Source organism: Notechis scutatus, chromosome 1, assembly GCF_049901735.1.
Source record: "Notechis scutatus isolate UNSWTSFEM ecotype Mainland chromosome 1, rNotScu1.2, whole genome shotgun sequence".
Classification (NCBI taxonomy): domain Eukaryota; kingdom Metazoa; phylum Chordata; class Lepidosauria; order Squamata; family Elapidae; genus Notechis; species Notechis scutatus.
Genome location: NC_142009.1, coordinates 200,753,917 through 200,776,614, shown reverse-complemented (window position 1 = coordinate 200,776,614; position 22,698 = coordinate 200,753,917). Strand labels below are relative to the sequence as shown.

Sequence of the window (22,698 nt, the reverse complement as noted above, 5' to 3'; positions counted from 1 at the left end):
TTCTGAGCCTCTGGGAAGCCTGCTGGGGGGGGTCATTTTTGTACCTAGGAAGCTTCCCTGAGGCCCAAAAAGGCAAAAAAAAAAAAAATGAAGCGTGGGGGGGCACAGTACACTCCTTCTACACATCCCTTTTTGCCTCCTGGGCCTCAGGGAAGCCTCCTGGGTGAAGCAGTAAGACAGCGAGGGGGATCCCGACATAGCTGATCGTCGGAACAGCTGATCGTTGGGAGGAAAAGAAAAAAGAAAAACCTTAACGAGTGACTGGGCGGGGGAGAATACAGAATACGATGCGTGATAAGGACTGACTGGGCAAGGAGGGGAGGGGCAGAAGGAGGGGGTGGAAGCAGCCAGGGCATGATTTGCCAGTTCTCCGAACTGCACAGAATCATAACAACCGGTTCTATAGAACTGGCCCAAACTGGTAGAATCCCACCCCTGGATAGACTACTATCTTATTAAATAAGTTGACAGCTTATTTAATAAACAGCAATAATAAATAAATATGCTTAATCCAGGTGGAGGGAAATCTGCCAAAGGCTCCATCTTACTTACCAGTAATTCGCTAAAAACGAGGCTGAGAAATTCCTATGAAAACTTCAATGATTCTGTATTTACCCTAATGCTGTATTTGTATTTCTTCAGATAAATCCTGAAATCTGTACAATTCTTGCTTCTTTGATCTTGCCCTGATGTTTGGAAGTTGGCAGTGCAAATTATGGGATCTGTAAATCTCAAACATCTGGAGGGTATCAGAAAAGCACAGAAAATGCTTTAAGTGCGTTTTCGTGTGGCAGATAAATCCTTTTCTTTCAGAGTCGCTGCCTTTAGAAGATGTCCCATTTATTTTCCCCGTTTTTCTTCCATTCATTTTGAATACATTGAAACAGATACATATACCCTTGCCAGAGAGCTTCTTCCCAAGAGAGGATAATTTACTCTACAGCACTTGAAAATGAGCAACTCGAAGAAAAACCAGAAAAGTAGCAGAAAAAGAAACAGAATCATTTGAGCAAAGAATGTAATAAAAAAGGGGGATTTCCATGTGTATCGTGTGAATTTTGAGTAAATGAGACACCACACAGCAATGGGATAAAATGCTTATTAGACTGCCCCAGACTAGGGGAGGCTAAACCATTGGCACGGCGTGGAAGAAAAGCATGCTTGAATATTCTGTATTCAAAAGATGAGCAAGACTCATTTGGAACAAGTTTAATTATATAAAATCCATTTGTTGAGATAGGTTTTCACCACATTATCTCAGTGGGCTTTGTCCTTTTTTAAAATAGGGATTAGACATTCACTTACAGACAATAAAAGAAAACCCCAGTCCTTAATTATTTACCTAGTGTTATCATTAAAGACATGAAAGGCTTTTTCTTTGTGTGTGAGTGTGTGTGTGTACATACAGACAGTCCTTGAGTTACAACCAAAGTTGAGCCCAAAATTTATGTTCCTAAATGAAACATTTGTTAAGTGAGTTTGCCCCATTTTGTTAAGTGAGTTTTGCCCCATTTGTTAAGTGAGTTTGCCCCACTTTTCTTGCCACAGTTGTTAAGGTTGTTAATTGCATTTGTTAAGTTAGCAATATGGTTGTGAGGTGAATCTGGACTCCCCATTGACTTTGCCCGTCATAAGGTCACAAAAGGGGATCCTGTGACTCCAGGAGACTGCAATGATCATAAACACGAATTAGCTGCCAAGCATATGAATTCTGAGTATGTGATTATGGAGATGCTGCAATAGTCGTAAGTGTGAAAAACTATCATAAGTCAGTGCCGTTATTTTCAGTGCCGTTATAACTTTGAACAGTCACTGTAGTCGAGGACTACCTGTATAGATATAGACATCTTTTATATGACCACAAGAGTCAGTCAATGCTGACTTCCTGCAAGTAACATTGTGTGTGTGTGTGTGTGTGTGTGTGTGTGTGTGTGTGTGTGTGTAGGGGAATTAGAGAGCAACAATTCATTAATGAAAAGAGATGAAAATGTTTCATTTGAATACCGGAGTTACAATGAAGTCCCAGCTGATAGTCTAAAAAGGATGACGTCTGGCTACGGAGTCAAAAGAGTAAAAGGAACTCATCCCCAAACCAATATAATAATGTACAGCCAGCCTTCTCAAAAGCCTGGCCTAAAGTTCCATGCAGATTTTGAAAAAACATTTCTGCTACTGTTTTGTTAGCAAAGGGGCTTGCAGAAAGAAGCCAAAGGAAAGGAGATCCATGAGTGCTCAAGCGAATCCTGGGATTCGGCAGGAAAAAATAAATATTTTTTTTAGAAATTCCAATAAAAAGTTCATCACTATTGGGGGGGGGGAGCAAAAATTGTGCACATGTACATAAGAGAACACATCTACACACAGCACAGCTTGCATTTTAAATGCTGGTGGTGAGTACCGTATTTGCCGGCGTATAAGACGACTTTTTTGCCCTGAAAAAGATGCCTCCAATTGGGGGGGTCGTCTTATATGCCGGGTCGTCTTATACGCCGGCAAATAGTAATTGGGAAGCACTGCGGCTGCCCGCGGCTGAGGCACTTTTGCGCACCGTGGAAGCGAATCCCGTGAAGCGAAGGAGCAGCCAGCCTTCTCCCAGCTCCCAAGGAAGCGAGGCTCGCACTGCCCGAGCTCGCTGAGGTATCCGGCTGGGGCTGTCAGGAGTTGTTACCGCTGGCGCGGTTCCGCGCGCTCCAGTCCGTGTTGCCTCGGGAAGGAAAGGCAAAACCAGGAGCCGCTGCTGCCATTGCAAAGCGCCGCCGCGGCTCTTCCTTTTTGCCTTTCCCTTCCCGAGGCAACGCGGGACTGGAGCGCTGAGCCGCGCCAGCGGTAACAACTCCTGACAGCCCCAGCCGGATACCTCAGCGGAGCCCGGGCGGTGCGAGCCTCGTTTCCTTGGGAGCTGGGAGAAGGCTGGCTGCTCCTTTCAGCTTCACGGGATTCGTTTCCATGGTAAACAAAAGTGCCTCAAAAAAAAAAAAAAGTGGAAGGCGTGCGGAAGAGGGGGCGAGTATATAACAAACTATATTTTGAGTGGAAATGTTGGGGGGTCGTCTTATACGCCGGGTCGTCTTATACGCCGGCATATACGGTAACTGTGATGCCTCTTTTCTGGTTGCAGAAAGAAAGTAATGTTCAGGGAAAAGGGGAGGTAGACAGCATGGATTCAGCAAAGTAAAAAGATTTAAATACAATTCTTTCTGGTTACAGGAGAGCTAAGCTAACCATTACAGCCACATGGAGCCTTTCCACAGCCTTGCCTGCAAGGGCCACAATCCTTTGAAAAGCCTAGTTTCGATGTTAGGACAAAAGAGGAAAATAATAAATAATGGAATCTAATTGGTCTTCCACCAAATTCAATTTTAATTTAGACTTAGCTCCACAAAGCAGTAAGTAGTGTCTCTCTGTAATAGTCTACCCATTTTTGACTGAGAAAGTTTATGTCTGAGCAGCAAAAACCAGGCAGACGTTCATAAAACTACTGTTACCTAAATAGGACCTATTTATACTGATGGCAGAGGAATACTCTATAAAAATTAGCCATTTAGCGGTTTTTCTCCTTTTTTCAACTTTTTTTTAATTATAGCATTTTACCAGCAACAGTAAACCTAAAGGAACTGTTAGATCTGGAGGAGCGGGCGCAAGGAACGGAGACGAGGCATCGAATAGTGACTCAACTCTTTATTAGTGACTTCAGAAAGAGAGAACGAACGCTTGGGCAGCAGCAGCTCCTTTTATAGAGCTGGCTGCTGTCACAATGTCCAATGATTCAAGTTTGCCGCGCTGGAAGCGTCCAATCAGCGGCGACCCGCTATCAGCCAATCAGATTAGCCAGAGACGACCAATCACAATCTGCTAACTGCGGGCCAATGAGAAGTGCAGGATTACGAGCTTGCTGTGGAAGTAAAACTATTAGGATTCAAAACCAATGCGTTTGCTTAGTTCGTAACAGGAACCATAAATAGGACTGCATGGACACACGCACACAGAGTCGGTGTTGACTACCTGGACAAATTCCTACAAGTTTTTTTTTTTTTTTGCAAGATTCCTCAGAAATAGTTTGCTCTTGCCTGCTTCCCAGGACTAGGAAAGAGCAACTCACCCAAGGTCATCAAGCTGGCTTTATAACTAAGTCGGGACTAGAACTCACGGTCTCCTGGTTTCTAGCCTGGGTGTCTCTAACCACTACATCAAACTGGCTCTATAAAATATAAAACTGATTCCATTTCCAAATTCCAACTAGTGTTAGGCCCTCCTCAAAAGTCCTGCTAGACTTCGACTGACCTACTTAGAAACATCCAAGTAGGTCTGAAACTGGCAGAAGGTAGAAAGCACAGGATTCTATTATTCGGGGAAATTCCATTTCATGATCATTTTATTATTTCATGGTATGCCCTTTTGGGAAATGGGGCATACCTTTGCTTTCTGTTTCAGGAGCCAAAATCAAGGAGACAATCCAATCCAATCTACTCATGAAACGAAATGATTCCTTATGGAGTTGGCTGAAGCCACTGTCGGCCACGTGTGATGCTTTTTCTTGGCCTTCTTTAACTAAACAGCAGGAGTTGCTGTGGAAGAAAAATAACATGACACCATGCATAGGGTAGCTTCTGCAGCCATTGGGCAGAGTCCCAGCTCATTTCATTATTCAGCTTCTGTCACCCAACCATGGCAAGGAGATGGCAGAGCTGTTTAATAGTCCTCAAAAAGGACTACCATGTGAGGAGGCGTGCCTTTCTAGTGGGCAGACATGAGCCACCTATTTAGAGGGGAGGGCAAATGAGTTGGTGTTCTGAGTGCAAACTAAGGAACAGGATATTCAATACACACCTGCCAGCAATGAAAGCTGCTGGACAGAAAGGGAAATGGTGATTGGCTGTTGCTTCTCTGCAAACCCTACAAAGCGATATCCTAAAATATGGAAGTCTTTTGCAGCCAAATTTAACACAGGAGACTGAAGCATCTCCACAAAATAATTGTGTAGGCTTCATCCCCCCCAAAAAATATGCACTGAATCCAGTGAGAAAAAAGAAAGCGGAAGCAAAAATGATGCAGCAAATCCTTCTCTACTAAAGCAAAACGCAGGTACCTCAATATTTGATTATGCATTAAAATTATCACCACCAAAACTCTCTTCATAATAACATGTCAAGCAGCTTGTTAAGTTTTCTTGCTGATAACTGCCATCTGTCAGGCCCGAAATGAATGGCTGCCCTCTTTCTCTATTTGCAAATGCAGCCTATTCTCAGACAAACACAGATGTTGTATCTACAGATCATGCAATTGCATGCTAATTGATTCATGGAATCATTCTTCAGTGTCGGACCCTTTATTTTATATGGAAAGACTATGAAGTGTGTGCAACTGAATACAGAATTCTGCTTTCCACACAATTTTGACACACTGAACTAATCTGGGAATTATCCAAAACTTCTTGTGGTCAAACATTTGCATGGTGGATTGAATATTTTCATAGTGATGTGTTTCATAATTAATATGAAACGCAACAGTCTATTATGGTCCGATGGGCAACATGCCTGGCCATACTAACCTTGCTGAAATACAAATCCCAACAAATTTCTATCATTGATTGAAATCAGGCTGGAGAGCAACATGTGGAGGCCCACAAATTTACCATCATTTGTCTGAGTATGTTTTGCTGTAAGCAGTGTCTTGCTTTATGAATACATGAAATGTATTTAACTTAAAATAATTCATTGTAGTTACTCTTGATGCATTCCACTGCTTTCAATTAAGTAACAATTGGATTAATCAGAATTAGTCTATATATTAAGGAATATTTTTTAGCAGAGGATGCACATAGAAGGAACAGTGTATAATTTTTACACTGAAATGATGAGAACATGACACTTAACTCTTGTCTTCAAACTACATGTTACCTTCATTTTTAATGGCTTAATGCAATGCTTAAGAGCTTGGTTGTCTGAACTGAATATATATATAATCATTATGAAGATAACACCTTGGATTGAAACAGTATAACTGAAAGGTTCTTGGTTGAGAAAGACTGTTAAATCTAAGACTAAAGCATCATGAAATTGGGATAGGGTGAGGGAAAGATAATTGTGTGTATTTGTATTATCAACTGTGTGAAGTTTAAGTTCTGATCCAACCAAGGCTTCCTGAAAAGGAACCAAGCAGGCTTTCACCAGATATTTGGTGGTTTGGAATTTTGTAGACTTCATGCCCTTCATTCACGCTTAGACAATAAAAGAGAACATAAGCACTTGACAAAAGAGTAAAAGCAGTCAGGAAGTAGACAGCTACGGTATCAGAATTGAATCATGCAGTATTCTCTTTTTGAGGTGAGCTCATCTTTCTACTACTCTATTTTCAATGAAGGTCAACCATTGGTTTCTAGCTAAATGGAAATCAAATAAACATAAGAACTGTACCAAATCTATTAGATCCACTATGCAGTCTTGTTTTAACCTTTAGGAAAGATCATAAACTTCTTCAACTTGGGGTCCTCCTATATCCCTACAATAATTCTTACACATTAGAATGTGTAAATATTCACCAATGGGGAAGGCAAATGTGAAGTGAATCACATTTAGGGAAAGTCGCACAATTATTTTGGATTCTAAAGCAAACAATAACTTAATATTGCTAAGTATTTCGGCCACACAACATAGCCTGGGAAGGCAGTAAGCCTCGATATTGGGCAATAGTTTTGTTTGTGCTTAGGAATTCTGATAAATGAGTTCGCATCTGTAGTCGTCTTTTTAAAAAGCTGAATTCATTCCCTGTGTACAAAAATCCATACTTATTAGCGGCAGCAAAAGGGCCAAACTGATGTGGCTGCTGCTTATTTATGACAGATCTGCTGCCACAGAAATATTTCATCATAGCCCAGCACAGGCAACGATTTGAAGTCAAATAATTAGAACTCCAAAGACAGGAAGAAATGAGAAGCAAATGAAAACTAGAGCAACAAAGAAAACTGAAGTCACTTTTACAGAGGAGGAATAATTCATTTGAACAGTTGGAGCCAAAACTGCAATCTATGGATGTTTTAGTATTTCATGTTATTTAATCCTGCAGTGATCATGAATTCTGTTTTTTTTTCCTTTAGTGAAAAATGTTTCTATCTCTACGTGATGGTTTAAAGCAATGCACTGTTTTCTCTACAGATGTATTAGCAATGGGGGAAAAATCAATTGCTTAATATCTTAAATACAAAATCTATTTTCTACAGATAGGGGAGGAAGTTGGGGATTTTGGATCGCTTTACTTTCTGTAGTTATCATTATCATTACATTGCTTCTTATGAAGATAGTCCTTTTCTAAGTGCTATATTTTTTGTAAGAGCTGCTTTACTGTAGTATACAAATGACGACACTGCAACGAAAACATAAATGCAGGCAGAATTATAAAACGTGATGAGCATGTGTGCAAACAAAGTGATTTCTCTCTTCGTGACAAGAATCCAGGGTATGTACCACGCATTATAGTTATGATCAGGGATGGGATTCAAATTTTTTAACAACCGGCTCTGTGGGCGTGACTTAGTTGGTGGTCATGGCTTGGTGGTCATGTGACTGGCTGAGTGTGGCCAACTCAATATCACTCACATTGAGGTGCGCATCTCCTCGCCTGGCCTCTCATGACTGTAGGGATGCTGCAACAGTCGTAAGTGTGAAAAAGGGTCATAAGTCACTTTTTTCAGTGCCATTGTAACTTTGAATGGTCACTCCACACAAGCAAAGTACCAGCAAAAGAGGTGGGGGAAAACTCCAGAGACGGTCCAGAGACAGGAAGTCTAGTCCTGCCAAGAATGTAATAAGGGTTAATGGAGAGGCAGTTTCTGTAAGCAACACCAGAATGTTTCCTTCCTGCCTTCCTTACAGGATTAGGCCAGTAATTTCTTCTAACAACCGGTTCTCCAAACTGCTTAGAATGTTAACAACCAGTTCTAGTGAATAGGTGCGAACCTGTAGAATCCCACCCCTGGTTATTAAATATTCTATTCCAAAAATCTGCATCAGAGTTGAAGCACAGTACCAGCCTGATACTCTTTAAAGCAGCCACATCTTTTCCTGAATTTGAAAGCAACTGCAGAGAGCAGCTGAGCAAAGACATGGCTGTTTTCATGAATATTGCCAGAAACCAGACAGGTCAGGAGCGATGGAAATTTTGCTCTCATCTTTTTTTCAGCCCTGTCTTAAAATTCCCTCTGCCTCTCCCCTTATCCTTTAAGGGGAAAGCAAAAAGTGGTCTTGAATAGGGAAGCCAGATTTTCACCTTGCCACTTGCAATCTCAGTTATTAAAAACCTAGTCTATTTTCAGAGCTCTGTTCTTCACTGAGGAGAAAGGGAAGGGCTACTTCTTTCCCCTGTGGTGGAACATTCCTTTGAGAATGTTGATGAGTAGGACCAGAGCAGAAATGAAAGGGAAAATGCCCTTTCTCTCTCCAATAGCCAACTTTCCCACCTGTTGCCCATTGGCAGAGCCTGCTAAGAGTCTACTAGTTTTGGCAATTAACACGTAGGAGATGCGAGAAACTTCAAGGCAATGCAGAGTATCATGCTGCATCCACAACAAATTTAAGTGGCTTAACCCAGGTTTATTAGCTTTCTTTTGTTAAAGACAAACACTAAAAAAAAATCCACGCATTGTGTGTGTGTGTGCGCGCACAATAACTTGTGGAGTATTCCTTTATTTTATAACCTATGGACAAAGGCTTGCTTCAGTCTCATTCACAGAACTTTTATAAGAGACCCAGAGAGTAGATAATATTCATACAACACCATATTCCACTTACAAACCAGCCAACTACATTTTAACTTAGTGTAAAGTTTAAGTGTACTTTATAAACTCAGCTCAGCTTATTTGTTGCAATTAAGCAAATTATGAATCAATTTTACATGGATAAGTATGTCATGAGAGTACAACTGTGTGCTGACAGTTTTGGTCTGCTCACCGCTCATAAGCAGCAAATGAATAGGAAATAAGAGTGTATCACTCTTTATTGTATTCCCCATTCCTAAACAACGTCCTTAGAAATATACAGTATATGCCAGTTGAAGATTATAAGCCTGACGTGTGATCTTGAGCATACATATTCAAAAGCCATACTGAGAACAATGATACACAATCCCCAGCTAAGTATGTTCAGGATTGTGACCCTAACTTATAATGACCAGATCCTAAGAAACCCACTTTGGCTCTTTGATCACTTTGCTTCCTGTGAACACCTTTCATCTCTGGCAATGGCCTCTCAAATATTTTACCACAACCACATCCAAGTCATCTCCCTCATCAATTGTTTAAGCAATTTAGCCCAGATCTAATATTGTTGTATTGTTATATTTCTTTATGTCAGAAATCAGAGTCCTCAAAGATCAATGTTATTATACCAGCTGTCAGGAAAAAAAAAATCAAACTTTATTAGGTCACATTCTGAAAACTCAAATAATCTGGGTGATTCAAAATCTATACAAATTATTCTAAATTTGGCTAGAGAAATTTAGAAATTGAATTCCTATCTATCCTTAGATGGCAGCAAGTCCTAGTGAAGCCTTTTGTCTGAGCAGATATTAAGATTTACACTACAAAATTCAGTTGTGTAACACCCATTCCTTCTGTTCCTTCCCCTTAAGAAACTATTGCTGATATCTGTATCTCTGACAATTAAACGGCTGGCTCCAGTTGTTATCTACTGCATTGATCCAAATTTATAAACGCAATAGTATAAGCCAATTTATAACAATGATTACAAACCTACATTTTGAAAACTACAACAACCACAGGTTAGGATGATATATTGAATTTAAACCCATGTTCAGATAAACTGAGAGCTTATACTACTACACAACTCCTATGAGATTCAAACCATTCTATGCAAACCAAATTCGGGGTAAAGGATACAGGTGACTATTACAAATCCTTCTATTCTTGAAATCCTTCTATTCCTAATTTCATCCAAATGCAACTGCAAACAAAAAGTAAAGACTGTTTGGGGACAGACAGAAAGGAAGTATTGAGAGAGATAGCAATAGCACTTAGAACTTTTTTTTTGGGGTGGGGGGGTAACCACCATGTAAAAAAAAGATGTTGAGACTCTAGAAAGAATGCGGAGAAGAACAAATATGATTAAGGGACTGGAGGCAAAAACATATAAGGAAGCGTTGCTGGAATTGGGTATGCCTAGTTTAATGAAAAGAAGGATTAAGAGTAACATGATAGCAGTGTTCCAATATCTCAGGGGCTGCCACAAAGAAGAGGGAGTCAAGCTATTCTCCAAAGCATCCGAGGGCAGAACAAGAATCAATGGATGGAAACGATCAAGGAGAGAAGCAACTTAGAACTAAGGAGGAATTTCCTGACAGTTAGAACAATTAGTCAGTGGAACAAGTTGCCTCTAGAAGTTGTGGGTGTTCCATTGGACGTTTTTAAGAAGAGATTGGACAAACATTTGTCTGAAATGGTATAGGGCTTCTTGTCTGAGCAGAGGGTTGGCCTAGAAGACCTCCAAGGTTCCTTCCAACTCTGTTATTCTGTTACTTATACACCGCCTCATATATAGTGCACCTTCTCTAAGCAGTTTAGAGTCAGGATATTGCCCCCAACAACCTGAGTCCTCATTTTACTGACCTTGGAAAAATGCAAGGCTGAGTCAACCTTGAGCCGGACTAACTCCTTTTTTGTTCTAAGCATGTCTTTACTCATGCCTTTGAAGGCTAGACATGCTTCAAAAGGCTTTCTGAACTGCACTATATATAGGCAGTCCAAACTTACAACTGGTCACTTCAGAGTTACAACGGACCTGAAAAGAAGAACTTACAACTCAGGTTCAAAGTTCCAACAGTTGGGCTCCCTCCAAAGTCATGTGACTTGAGATTTGGGATCTTGGCAATACTGCCTCACTTAGTCATTTGCGGTATCCCACAGTCACAGGACCACAACTTATTACAGGTTTGCTGTTATTGGTTTATTTAACAATAGCAACCCAAAAAAAAGTTGTAAAACTGAGTCAGTCATGTGACCAACCCATTTTATGACTGTCACAGCATAGAACTGTAATGGGAAGACTCCATGATGTTCTGGGCCAGAACATCAAGCAAATAAGACCAGGATCTTATAAAGCAAATAAGAGCTATGGTGGTGCAGTGGTTAGAATGCAGTATTGCAGGTGACTTCTGCTGACTGCTGACTCCCAGCAATTTGGCAGTTCGAATCTCACCAATCTCAAGGTTGACTCAGCCTTCCATCCTTCCGCAGTGAGAAAAAGGAGGACCCGGATTGTTGGTGACAATAGGCTGACTTTGTAAACCGTTTCAAAAGAGCTGTAAAGCAGTTTTTAAATCTACGTGCTATTGCTACCTACGTTTATTTAGATAGCTATCTACATTTATTAGCTATCTACACTTATTACTTTACAAATAAACATAAATAAAAACATGATTAATATTCTTAAATGATCAAACCTTTTTTCTATTGTTTATCTTTGAAAGAAATTAGACTTTCTTCTGACATGAAATATGAGCGAGCTTCTTTCACTAACAAAGTATAAGGTAAAAATAAACATTCTCCTGAATTCAGCTTGAGTCTTTCTGACTATATAAAGACTTCCATGCAGATTTCTGGGCAGGATTCCAGAATTAGCTAGCCACTTTCCTCTTCTGAGATTTTTTTTTCAACTTTCCAGAGTAGCTAACACATCTTGATTTTACAGTTGGTTCCCTGTCCAACTACTAACCATCCAAGGTGAGCAAGATCCTACCACCTGCCATGGATACAGTACTTGTTTCCCAATGTTCTCAATCTTGAATGAGATGTTTCTGTGCTTGCCTGAGGTATACATGCAAAACTGCTCATTAAAAAATTATGACAGGTGGGAAATATTAATTAGTACCTATCTCCACAAATTGTCCTTCCATCCAAGACTAATTTGGAATCTGAAAAATCTTCAAATTACATTTTGACTTTCTTCAAAATCCTCATTTCATTCATTAAATTACAGCATAGCAGCATGGGTCAGGCATCAAACTTGAGCAACCTAGATTCTATAAGGCATACTGCAGTAAAAATTTCCGTACTAGTCTTGAGTCATTCCAACCTATTCATCTTACAATGTGAGGGTCTTTAGTCACAGATATTCTTCCTACAAACAAAAAAACCCAATTTCAATACACGTCTTTGTATTTTTATACATGAAAACCCAGCTGAGCAATTTGGTTGCTTTGTTTAGATTTCTACCAACCCAGAATTGTTTACAACCTCTTAACTCATACATTTTAAGTGAGACACATATATAATGCATTGTACAATTCCTTTTAAAAAGTTCTTACCAGCCCATTTTTGCAGAATACCACCTCAGTGATAGAGGCCTCAACTTTGAACATAATATTCACTAAATGGGAGTTATATATTCTTCTGCATTATTATTAATGCAGCATGAGCAGTATAATTCAATTTCTGCCCTAAAACATTCTCTTTAAGAAAAAAAGGGGGAAGAGAAAGAAGATTCATATACAAAACTACAATTAATATTCCCTTGAACAGGTCACAATTTTGGCTTAATAGAAATGCAAGCAGGCTGCTCTTTGCTGGCAAATAACTTCTCAGAATCTTAAAAGGCTTAAAACAGGCTTTTTTAAGTAAGGGAGATTATGGAATCCTTATCAGTTTGAAATCATCTTGGAAAGCTCTTTAAAAACACCCATACCCACAAAGGCATGTTTTACAAGGACAAAAATCCCAGTGCAGTGAGGGATACAGTGGTCTTCTCCCACACCAATTCAACAGACCTCTCCCTACTCTCATCATTGCTCTCCCAATCCAGAATGTACACATCAATTTTAAGCATAAATAATCTATTTCACGCAATGACCCTAGCATTATCACATCATCGGCCATGTCCAGCAAGTGCTCTTGACACTCTGCTGGCAATAGCATGAGCTATGCAAATGTTAAAGGCTCTCTGGAAGAAGCATGAACTTTGGGCAACAAAGTGCGGCTCCTTCCACATCCAGGAGAAGGAAATTATTATCTTGGCCAAAGCAGACTATTTTTAGTCCATGCACAAACCAGCAGGTATTGGCTGAGTGTTTAAAGTGAATCACGTAGAAATTTTGTACCACAGCTGGTTTTATTTTTTTTCTTGTTCAACATATTTTGTGTTGCAGGGTTTTTTTCACAGCAATTTTTCATTCATTCACACAACAATCTTGAATGAGAAGTTTCTGTGCCTGCTACACTTTGAATGGGGGAAATGAACCTGACATGAAGGGGTTATAGTCCATCTGCAGAGCTAAGGATGAGCAATCCAGAAATCCGGGTGCACTCAATTCAAGACCAGAAATTTTACCCACTGAGCTTGGCTACTTCACTTAAAAATATTTCTGGTATATCTCTGCAGTGCCAGTCATTCTTCCAAAAAATTCTTGCCTTCTTTTGAAAAAAGTTACAAATGTGTTAACAAACCTTAGCTCATCGTTTTAAAAAATAATGCATTGACAGGGAAGTTTGGGAAAATATACATTATGGAAAAAAATACCTGCCCGATGCAGAAATGCCAGTATAAAATCAATAAATCAAACAGCAAGTTTTAAAAGTCAAAAGATATTTTGTTAACTTACTTTGAATTTCAACTTTCCTATTAGAAAAATTGTAAAAATAACAAATATTGGTGGTTGAATCAATCTCAAAATGCAGTACTCTGCAGCTGTATTCCAAAGAGCATTAGAGCAACAGGGACATTTGCAAAATACATGAGAACTTGTCCATTTCCAGATGGATCTTATCAGTGCTGTTCTTAAATGTCCCTATTGATACATCTTTGCATTTTTATGCCTTTGCAATAAACCTTATGTAACACATTCCTTTAATGTGGAACAGAATGTACCCTATTGTGTCAATCTAAGCACTTTTCTCTTTGTCCAGAGAAAACATTTGACCACTAAGGACTTTTTTAAACTGTAGAGGTAAAGATTTTGACTAAGGCAGTATTATACTTTATAGTCCTCAATTATCTTATTCCAATCTACATTCAAGTGTCTTCCAACTAGCACAGGCTTTCAGATAACTGGCAATCAATTCTGGACAAATATAAATGCCTATCCTGGCTTAAGAGAGCAGGTTATCAACATTGCATAAAATGACAAGACCAGTGAAGCATCCGTACTGTTTTTGTGATGTTACAGGATTGCATTACACCAACCACTTGTGCTGTTTCTTTGTTCAAGAAAAGCAAATGGATCTACACTGATTATTTGGCTAGGTAGAAAAAAAAAAGGAGAGGGGGAATCAGGTCAGGAAAATAACAGTCTGCTTAAACAAAGCAGAGAGGGTACTAGCATTATATGCACATTCCCATATTCCTTTAGATGTTGATCATAGTGGCCCAAAGGCAACAACGTTTTTCCAAATTAGAAAACCCCGGGATGCATTCCCCCAGCCTGCCTTGAGCATCTGGGGTGCAGAGTCTGTCAACCAAATGCTTTCCACCCCTGCTTTTTTTCTCTTTTCCTTCAGGGATGCTGAATGAAGAATTACATAACCTGGGATTAGTTTAGGTGCCTGCAGATCAGATGCACTGCCATCATCCCACCAAGAAAGAGCCCAGCTCTTGGATATCCTTTTCCTTCTGCTTACTTTGTTATTGCTGAAGAAAGGAGGGGGGGACGCACCAAAAGACCGAAAGGGAAGGAAGAGGGAAAGGAAGGAAGGAAGAAAGAGGGGAAGGAAGGAGGGAAGGAAGGAGGGAAGGAGGCAAGGAAAGAAGGAAGGAGGCAAGGAGGCAAGGAAGGAAGCAGGGAAGCAGGGAAGGAAGCAGGGAAGGAAGGAAGGAAGGAAGGAAGGAAGGAAGGAAGCAAGGAAGCAAGGAAAGAAGGAAGCAGGGAAGGAAGAAAGGAAGGAAGGAAGGAGGCAAGGAAGGAAGGAAGGAGGCAAGGAAAGAAGGAGGGAAGGAAGGAAGGGGGCAAGGAAAGAAGGAAGCAGGGAAGAAAGGAAGGAAGCAGGGAAGGAAGAAAGGAAGGAAGCAGGGAAGGAAGGAGGCAAGGAAGAAAGGAAGGAAGGACTTACCGCCTCAGAGTCTTCAAATCCATGCAGGTACAAATTGTCATACATGGAGGTCTGATAATCCAAAGAACCCCTTTTTCAAGGCAAAAAAAAAAAGGAAACCCCCCGCCCCCGGGCCACAGACACCACTGGGATTGCCAAGGCGGGGGAAAGGCCCAGTCCGACTCAGCTCAGGCTGCCTCGTTCAGTTGTTGGGCTGCGCGGCTTCCCCCCACCCAGCCCCCGGGCCGCGCCGCTGTTTCATGCCCATCCTCGAAGGAGAGAGGTCATCCCGAGAGGCAGCCCAGCAACGCTGGCATTTTATCTGCCTCTTGCTTTCCCTTTCTCTCTCTCTCGGAGTCCGAGCAGCAAAGCAACCGAAGGCTGATGACAACAGAGGCAAGGAGACGAAAGCCTGATTGGCTCGGTGGCTGCGCCTCGTCAACTTGCAGACGTTGGGCTCCGTGCGAGGGGGAAATGATATAAACATGAGGACGGGCTCTTCCAAACAGGCATCTCTTTTTCTTTCTTTCTTTCTCTCTCTCTCTCTCTCTCCTTCCCTCCTTCCTCCCCGCCCCGCCCGCCCCTTCAGGGATTTCTTTTGCCCGCGGGAGGGGTGGGGTGGGGGGCTCAGAATCGTTATAAAGAGGCATCGTCGTTAATAAGGAAGTGAGGCTGACAGAGGATAACTGGCTGGCTTTAATGAAGTACTCTGGGCTGACTTTTTTTTTCTTCCCAGGAGGAAAAGACTGAATGATCACTATCATAGTTGAGGAGGGGGGGAAAAAGAGTTCATTTGTATGCTGGATTTGCTGTCCAGCTTCTTTTCAATCATCTAAACAATTTTTTAAAAAAAACTTTCCCACAGGATGCAAAATATATTTCGGCCAAAATTATTTAACCAACAACAGAAGAATGCAAGGAAGCCAACATTCAATTAATTAACAAGATGCTCCACGGCCATTGTCCTAGTTGGCATAGCATGCTTAGCTAGCAATCTTAAATTTAATCGCCAGGATTTATAAACATGATGCCTGTGTTGGGTAGGGAGGTTAGGCCTAGGTTCATAAGAACCGGAGTTCAAGTCCATTTTTAGCCATGGAAACTCACTGGGTGGTTTTGCACCAAGTCGCAATCTCAGCCCAACTTATTTCAAAGTTTTTGATGGGAGGATTAAATAAAGGGAGATTCCCTTAGAAGCTGCCTTCTGCTTTCCGAAGGGAACAGGCAGAATACAAATCTAAATAAATACATAAAAGTAAACTAGCCGGCATTTATGGACTCTCCTAATCAGAAGACAGCAATTCTATTGCCTTTCCTGATGGAAAAAAAATACAGAATAGCCAGAAAAGTAAGGCATCATCTTCTGAACTCATAGAATTCTGCCAATAAGATAGGCAAGACTACCCTAAAATTATTAGCTAGAAGCAGCCTAGGAATCAGCGTGTATTGCTTATGATAATGATATGTGATAAAGAACTGCTGTGAAGTCATACCAAAAAAAGCCATGATTTATAAAATAGCTTCATCTGTCTAATACAAACTGCAAAGTGGATATATATTTTGTCAAGGTGCCACCTAATCCAGCAAACATGCTTGCTTGGATAGAAGTTGACTGCTTAAAGTGGAGGCATATTTTCACATTTTATTAATGAGAGACCTCTAAATATAGAAGCTGAAAAGACCTTGAAAGGATTGTGGCACTGTGTTTGCTCACTTGTTGGAAAAATAGCTGCAGTTGGTAAGCTCACTTGCAAGCATGCTAGAAAGATAGGGTACATCTTAGTGTAATCTAATCTTATTTTAACAATTAAAGGGCCCTAGTAAGGGTGTGTCCTTGTTTTCTTGCTGTTTTTAATTTGCATTTCAACAAGAAAGAACCCTGTCATGAGTTGCATTTATAAACAAGCTAGAACACTGCCATCCTCCTGCATTATCAGAGGTTAAGATGCCCATTTTTCCTTATAAGGATTATGCAGTATTGTATTCAGTAAATAAACCAAGCAGAGCTGAGGCATACCTTTCAAATAACCCCTTTGTTATTAACAATAGTTAATAAGAACTATTACAATAAATCAAAGATTTCAGTCCTTTTCAAAAAATGTCACATAAGACAGATGGATCTTGGATGAAGATCCATTAAAAAAAGTGGGGACATTTAAGTACTTTGATATCATATTTCAAGTTTCTTTATCTTGATCAGGTCACAAGCTTTTTTCCCCCTTTACAGAATATAGTGTGTAGTGACATCACTATTTTTAATTTTAATTCCTCTCCCCCTCTGCAGCACCCCCAACAGAACAAACTGTTGTAATCTTACTGCATTCAGACCTGTCACTTTAAAAAAGCCTGACACAACTTCTGCTTGGGGAATGATACATAAAATATATTGATTTTGTCAATTTTGGCTTGTAAAAAAATCTGTTGCACCCAAATCTGTGTTATCAGCAACATTTACACCTAAAACTGATCTTAAGGCAATGGCTGACTTTTGAATTTATCAACTAAGGTGTTGTTTTTTTTAGTTTTGGATGTTGGCCTATAAACGATCTGTTGCACCCGAATTTGTATTATCAGCAACATTTACATTTAAAACTGATCTTAAGGCAATGGCTGACTTTTGAATTTATCAACTAAGAGGTTTCTTTTCAGTTTTGGAGGAAAGTTCTACAATAAAACTAATGTAGTTGTACTGTTGCTTCTGCACTATTCTTTAAAGTTACACCCAATTTTGCATGCATTAAAATACAGTTAATACATACATTAAAATACATTAACTGCATTAAAATACAGTTAATGCATGCATTAAAATACAGTTAATACATGTAAATGTATTAGTCATAATACTGCTATTATTTTTAAATTCACATTAAATGTTCTAAATTCTGAATTTTTATCCCTGCAATTATATGAATTAAGCATCTGGTGGTGGTGGCAGATTTTAGGCCCTGTGTATTATTAAGAAACTTAAAAACTTATAAAATATGGGGGAAATTTTAGCCCATATGTTCCTTCCCCAGTATTCTATGTTACTCAGCATGTCACTCCACTCCTAATCTATCTTCCTATGTCTAGCATTGATTGTAATTCATGTTGATGGGTGTAACCACCCACTTAAATCCTCAGATCCACTGAAAATTAGACAAGCCTGAATACAACCTAATCTAAAGCAATCTCAGAGTTTCCTGCAGTGACAAGACATCTGGGGAATTTTCCATTAAAAGATGTGATCACTTAAGCATCTGCAGGTAGTAGGATCAGTTGAAAATTACAATTCTTTTTAACCTGCCATTCCTCCCTTTTCCTTTCCATTTCATCACTGTACCTGTATCTCTGTATCTCTGCAACCAACAGTATGTTTGAAAAGATCTTTATTTGCATTTCTGCTCTATGTTTTTAGTGGGTCCTCGCTATTAACATTTAATTATTTAATTCTTGGATTCCATTTTTGTCTCCCTTATGGAAGCAAGTCTAGGCATGGAACAAAACTGAAGGACTAAAACAACCATATAAATAACTGTAGCTATAACACATAATCTAAGCAAAAAACAAAACAAAACAAAACAAATGGCAGTAAGATATACATCCCATAAGAACAGATCAACTACTGATCACCCATCAGCTTCTCAAATTCCAAATAGGAATAACTTTCTTCGACATGTCTCAAAAACAGCTGGGAGCTTGAACTCAAACATGTCTCAAGGACAAAAAGTTAAGAAAAGCTAGCTAAACAATGGAAAAACAATGACATTCCCAAAGTGGAAGAATAGATTGTGAACACATTAAAATTGTATTTATTTATATTTCATTTTTCTAAACCTTCCATCTCCTTCAAAGAGGGACTCTTAAAAATTTGCAGAAATGGCAAAGCTGACCTAGCTGGTGGGGGGGAACCCACCCAAATCTTTTTTTTTTTTTTTTTTGATGACTGCAAACCTTATATAGGCCTTTTGCTGAAAAAAGAAAACATGATGATGTATGGTTTGAACTTCTTTGGAATTAAATGAAGGGCTGAAGGGACTTGTATAGTATCTAATATATCTAATACAAGATTATAATTAACTTTTGAAGAAAAGGTCTGAAGTCATATTTTGTAACTTTTTGTTTCTTTCTTGAACTTCTTGCTTAATATTTCATTCCTTTTCTTTAGATTTCTCTTTTAGTTTATGTAAAATTATTAATAGATGTATTTTTTTTTAAAAAAGAGAGAGAAATGCTGACTAATACCCATTGTCATATATGCAAACTCCTTCCAGTGTTCTCCTGTGGACCCCCAAGCTTTTAAAGCAGACCTGAGGTGACCAGATACCATTGGATGCAATCCAATGATTGAGTTTGCCTGTCATTCTAATTTGGAAGCATCTGCCTCTTTTTTTTTTTTTTTTGCTGGGAGCTGCAGTTTTATCATTTTTTTTCTCAATATCTTCAGGGAATGAATGGGTATGGTCAACTTTTGGGCTTAATACATTTATTTTGGATGTTTAATTTTTGGCCTAAAATGAGTATTGTACACCACGCTTCTCCCTAATAAGCAAATCATGGCTTAGTTTACTCTGTAAATCAGGTCAATGTAGCAGGAGAGTTTAAAGTTACTCCTACCTACAGCAATCCGGAGATATAAAACAATGAATCACTAAGAGAAATAAAACGAACGTCATTCTCCTCTGAGTAATTCTGTTCCATATCATATCAACTATCACACTCACAGGCATCTTTAGCAAACACAGTGAAATTACTTAGCAAGAAATGTATAGTTAAATACTGAAAATGGATTTCAGCATCCTTCCATCAAAGAGAAATTAATCTGAATTGCATGAAATGTACACAAACTCTCCAAGTGGCTGATTATTAGCTATTTCCTAATGATAGATATGAGAAAAGATGCAAGGAAAAATGATGAAATTATGCTATTTGCCACAAAAGAAGTAAATCTGAATATAGGATAATTCCTCTCCAAAGAAAGAATAGGCAAGGGGGAAAAAAGTCTCAATAATGATGGAAATCCAGTATAAATCAGTTTCCACATCTTGTTAATCTAGGCTAGTCCATTCTCCACATTTCTCTTTCTTGAACAGGTATATGTATTATGTGTATATGTGAACACTTTTACTGAGCTGAACTTCGAGAAAGTCTAAAACAGGCATCGGAGGGGAGGGCTTGGAAAAGAGATTACACAGTTTCAAGGAAGTGTGAAAAAAGATAGACTGATATACTGCTTCATAGTGCTTTACAGCCCTTTCTAAGTGTTTTACAGAGTCAGCATATTGTTCTGACCCAGGCTTCGTCAAGCATAATTAATCACAAACTTGTTTTAAAGGCAAAACCTATTTTATTGCAAAGCTGGGAATTGTTTTCATTCCCAGCCATCTTAAACAGTTCCCCAAGATAAGCACACACCTTTCAGTTCTGTGGAATGCTGCCAAAAACAGAAGTATCCAATTAACTATAAAAGAAACCAACCGAAGTACAAGAAAAAAAACAAAGTACACAGAGCTTCAAAGAGGACTTGGAACCGATTGAACTACTTTGCTTCCTGCAAAGGTTTCACCATTTAGGTCTGACTTTTATTCCTTATGGGAGGGGCAGTCACCTCCCAGCCTTACTCCCGAGTCACCTTTTTTGTTTCAGCTGCTCTCTTCTAGCAGCTCTGCGCACACACGCACTGGGAACAGGCTCCCTTGGGTCCTCTGCTTCGCTGCTGCCAGCCTCCAAAGGCTTCAAAGGCAGCACCCCACTCCCAGATGGTCCTGGCCCCATCCCTGCATCAGACCCAGGCCTCTCGTCCAAGTCCTCTCCAGACTTCCTGACTGGTCCCCTTTCTTCCTCACTGTCCGATTCCCGCTGCTGGCTGCACCGGCTGCCGGCAAACCACAACACATATTGCCCCCAACAATCTGGGTCCTCATTTTACCAACCTCAGAAGGATAGAAGAGTGAATCAATCTTGAGCCAATCAGGATGGGCAGAGTTAGCCTGCAACACTGCATTCTAACCACTGCACCACTACAGCAGTAACATCACCTTGATTTTCTTTAATATATGATGGGTCAGAGAGAAACTGAAATACTTCCAAGATTCTGTTATACTACCCTGTAACAATAAAGAGCCTTCTTGGAATCCCTACCATGTCTGGCTCTTAACCTGGCCTACTTGGCTGATATAAATCATATTATTTTGAGTTTCCTTCTCATACTTCCTTCTATCATGGGACTATGTATTCTTTGCCAAAGTCCCCTTTCAACTTGCTCCTTTCTTCCCCTGTTCATATCTCTGTCAAAGTCAACTCTAAATCCCTTTACAGTGTGTATACATACTTACCAAGAACCACTCTCTAAAATACAGCAGAGCCAGGAGAGAAAAAATTAACAAGTTATCAGAAATTCCTTTCCCACAGTTTGTTGAATTGTAATGAATTAAAAAAATGACCCAAATAAATAAAAGGAATACAAAGAAATGCAATATTCATATTAAAAAATACATGTTTACAGCAGCCTTCAAAAGTTTGTGTAGAGTATGACATTCATCGCAGTAGACTCCTGCCATTACTCAGCGAATACAAAAGGAATTACATTAATTGGCATTCAGATGGCACTTGTAATAATAGGTATTAAAGACTGAATGGTCTGAGGGAGTTATATTTTCTCAAGCCAAGTCATAAATGTAAGCTAATTTTTATCCTTATAGAAAAAGGATTTCCCCCTTTTTCCAGTTTCTCCTTGATTATTTCCAAGAAATTACAGTCATTGTAGCTATGGAGGATATTTTGGGAGGTACGTTATGTACCTCAGGACCAAGTTAGACTTCCTAGTGATAGGTTAAAATGCTTGTGCAAATTGATTGCAACAGTATCCCATTATCTTTATGAGAAACACCCTCATAGGGCTCAAGCAACCATTAATTTATTCCGTTTGTAAAAGGCGGTGTTAATTCAACTAACCCAAAGTGTTGTATTTAAATGTAAAAAAAAACAAAAAAGAAAGATTAACATCCTTGATTACTATTTTGTAAGGCTTAGTTTATATCCCTTCTAGAGTCTGGCAATGAAAATTTACCGGGGATTTTAGTCTGATACTGCTGGATGTAACTTTTGATTATGTTCTAACATCACTGCAGCAACCGACTGCAGTGTTCTGTTGTCCACTGGTTTCAGCTTTGATGTCCGACTAAGCATAATCTCTGTAAGGGGTCTTTGAGGGGTTTGTTTTGGTGAAGCAGCAAGGGAAGATTACAGCCTTTTGTTCAAGGCCTAGGCAAGGCTGAGAGAAGCATTCCAGATTAGAAAGACATTTTATTTGCCCCCTAAATAGGAAAATTCCAGCACTCTTTCCCAGCAACTTAACATGGATTGGTGCACTAGGGAAGGCAGAGAACCTATATGGCCCATTAATTTCTTCCAGTATGTAAGGCTCTTTAATGAGATAGCTTGAATGTTTCGAGGTATAGAATTTTTGTAATTGTTTCCATGCTACTCTGCCTCTCTATGAACATAAACGAAAGGCCAAGAAAATACAAACAGGCAAGTTTGAGGCATTGCATGTACAGAAGACAATGAAAAAATGAGTACAGAAGGGATGAAAGGATATCATCTCACAGGATTGGCATCCACCTTTTCTATTTATAATATTCCAGGCAAAATTGACTCAAGGCCCTGTCACAGGGAAACTGGCATATGAGCAG

The 22,698-nt window shown here is 39.6% G+C and overlaps 1 protein-coding gene across 3 annotated transcripts in view; it reads right to left on the bottom strand.

Moving 5' to 3' along the window:
• Positions 1-22,698, bottom strand: part of CACNB4 (calcium voltage-gated channel auxiliary subunit beta 4) — a 135,131-nt gene that overhangs the window by 64,693 nt on the left and 47,740 nt on the right. Inside the window, exon 1 of one of the 3 annotated variants that reach the window (XM_026680092.2) lies at positions 15,047-15,408. The exons of the other annotated variants lie outside the window; for them this stretch is intronic. Within the exon in view, the coding sequence (XP_026535877.1) occupies positions 15,047-15,091 (45 nt within the window). The 5' untranslated portion in view covers positions 15,092-15,408. Of the gene's footprint in view, positions 1-15,046; positions 15,409-22,698 lie in introns of those variants that run through there. 3 annotated transcript variants of the gene reach the window in all.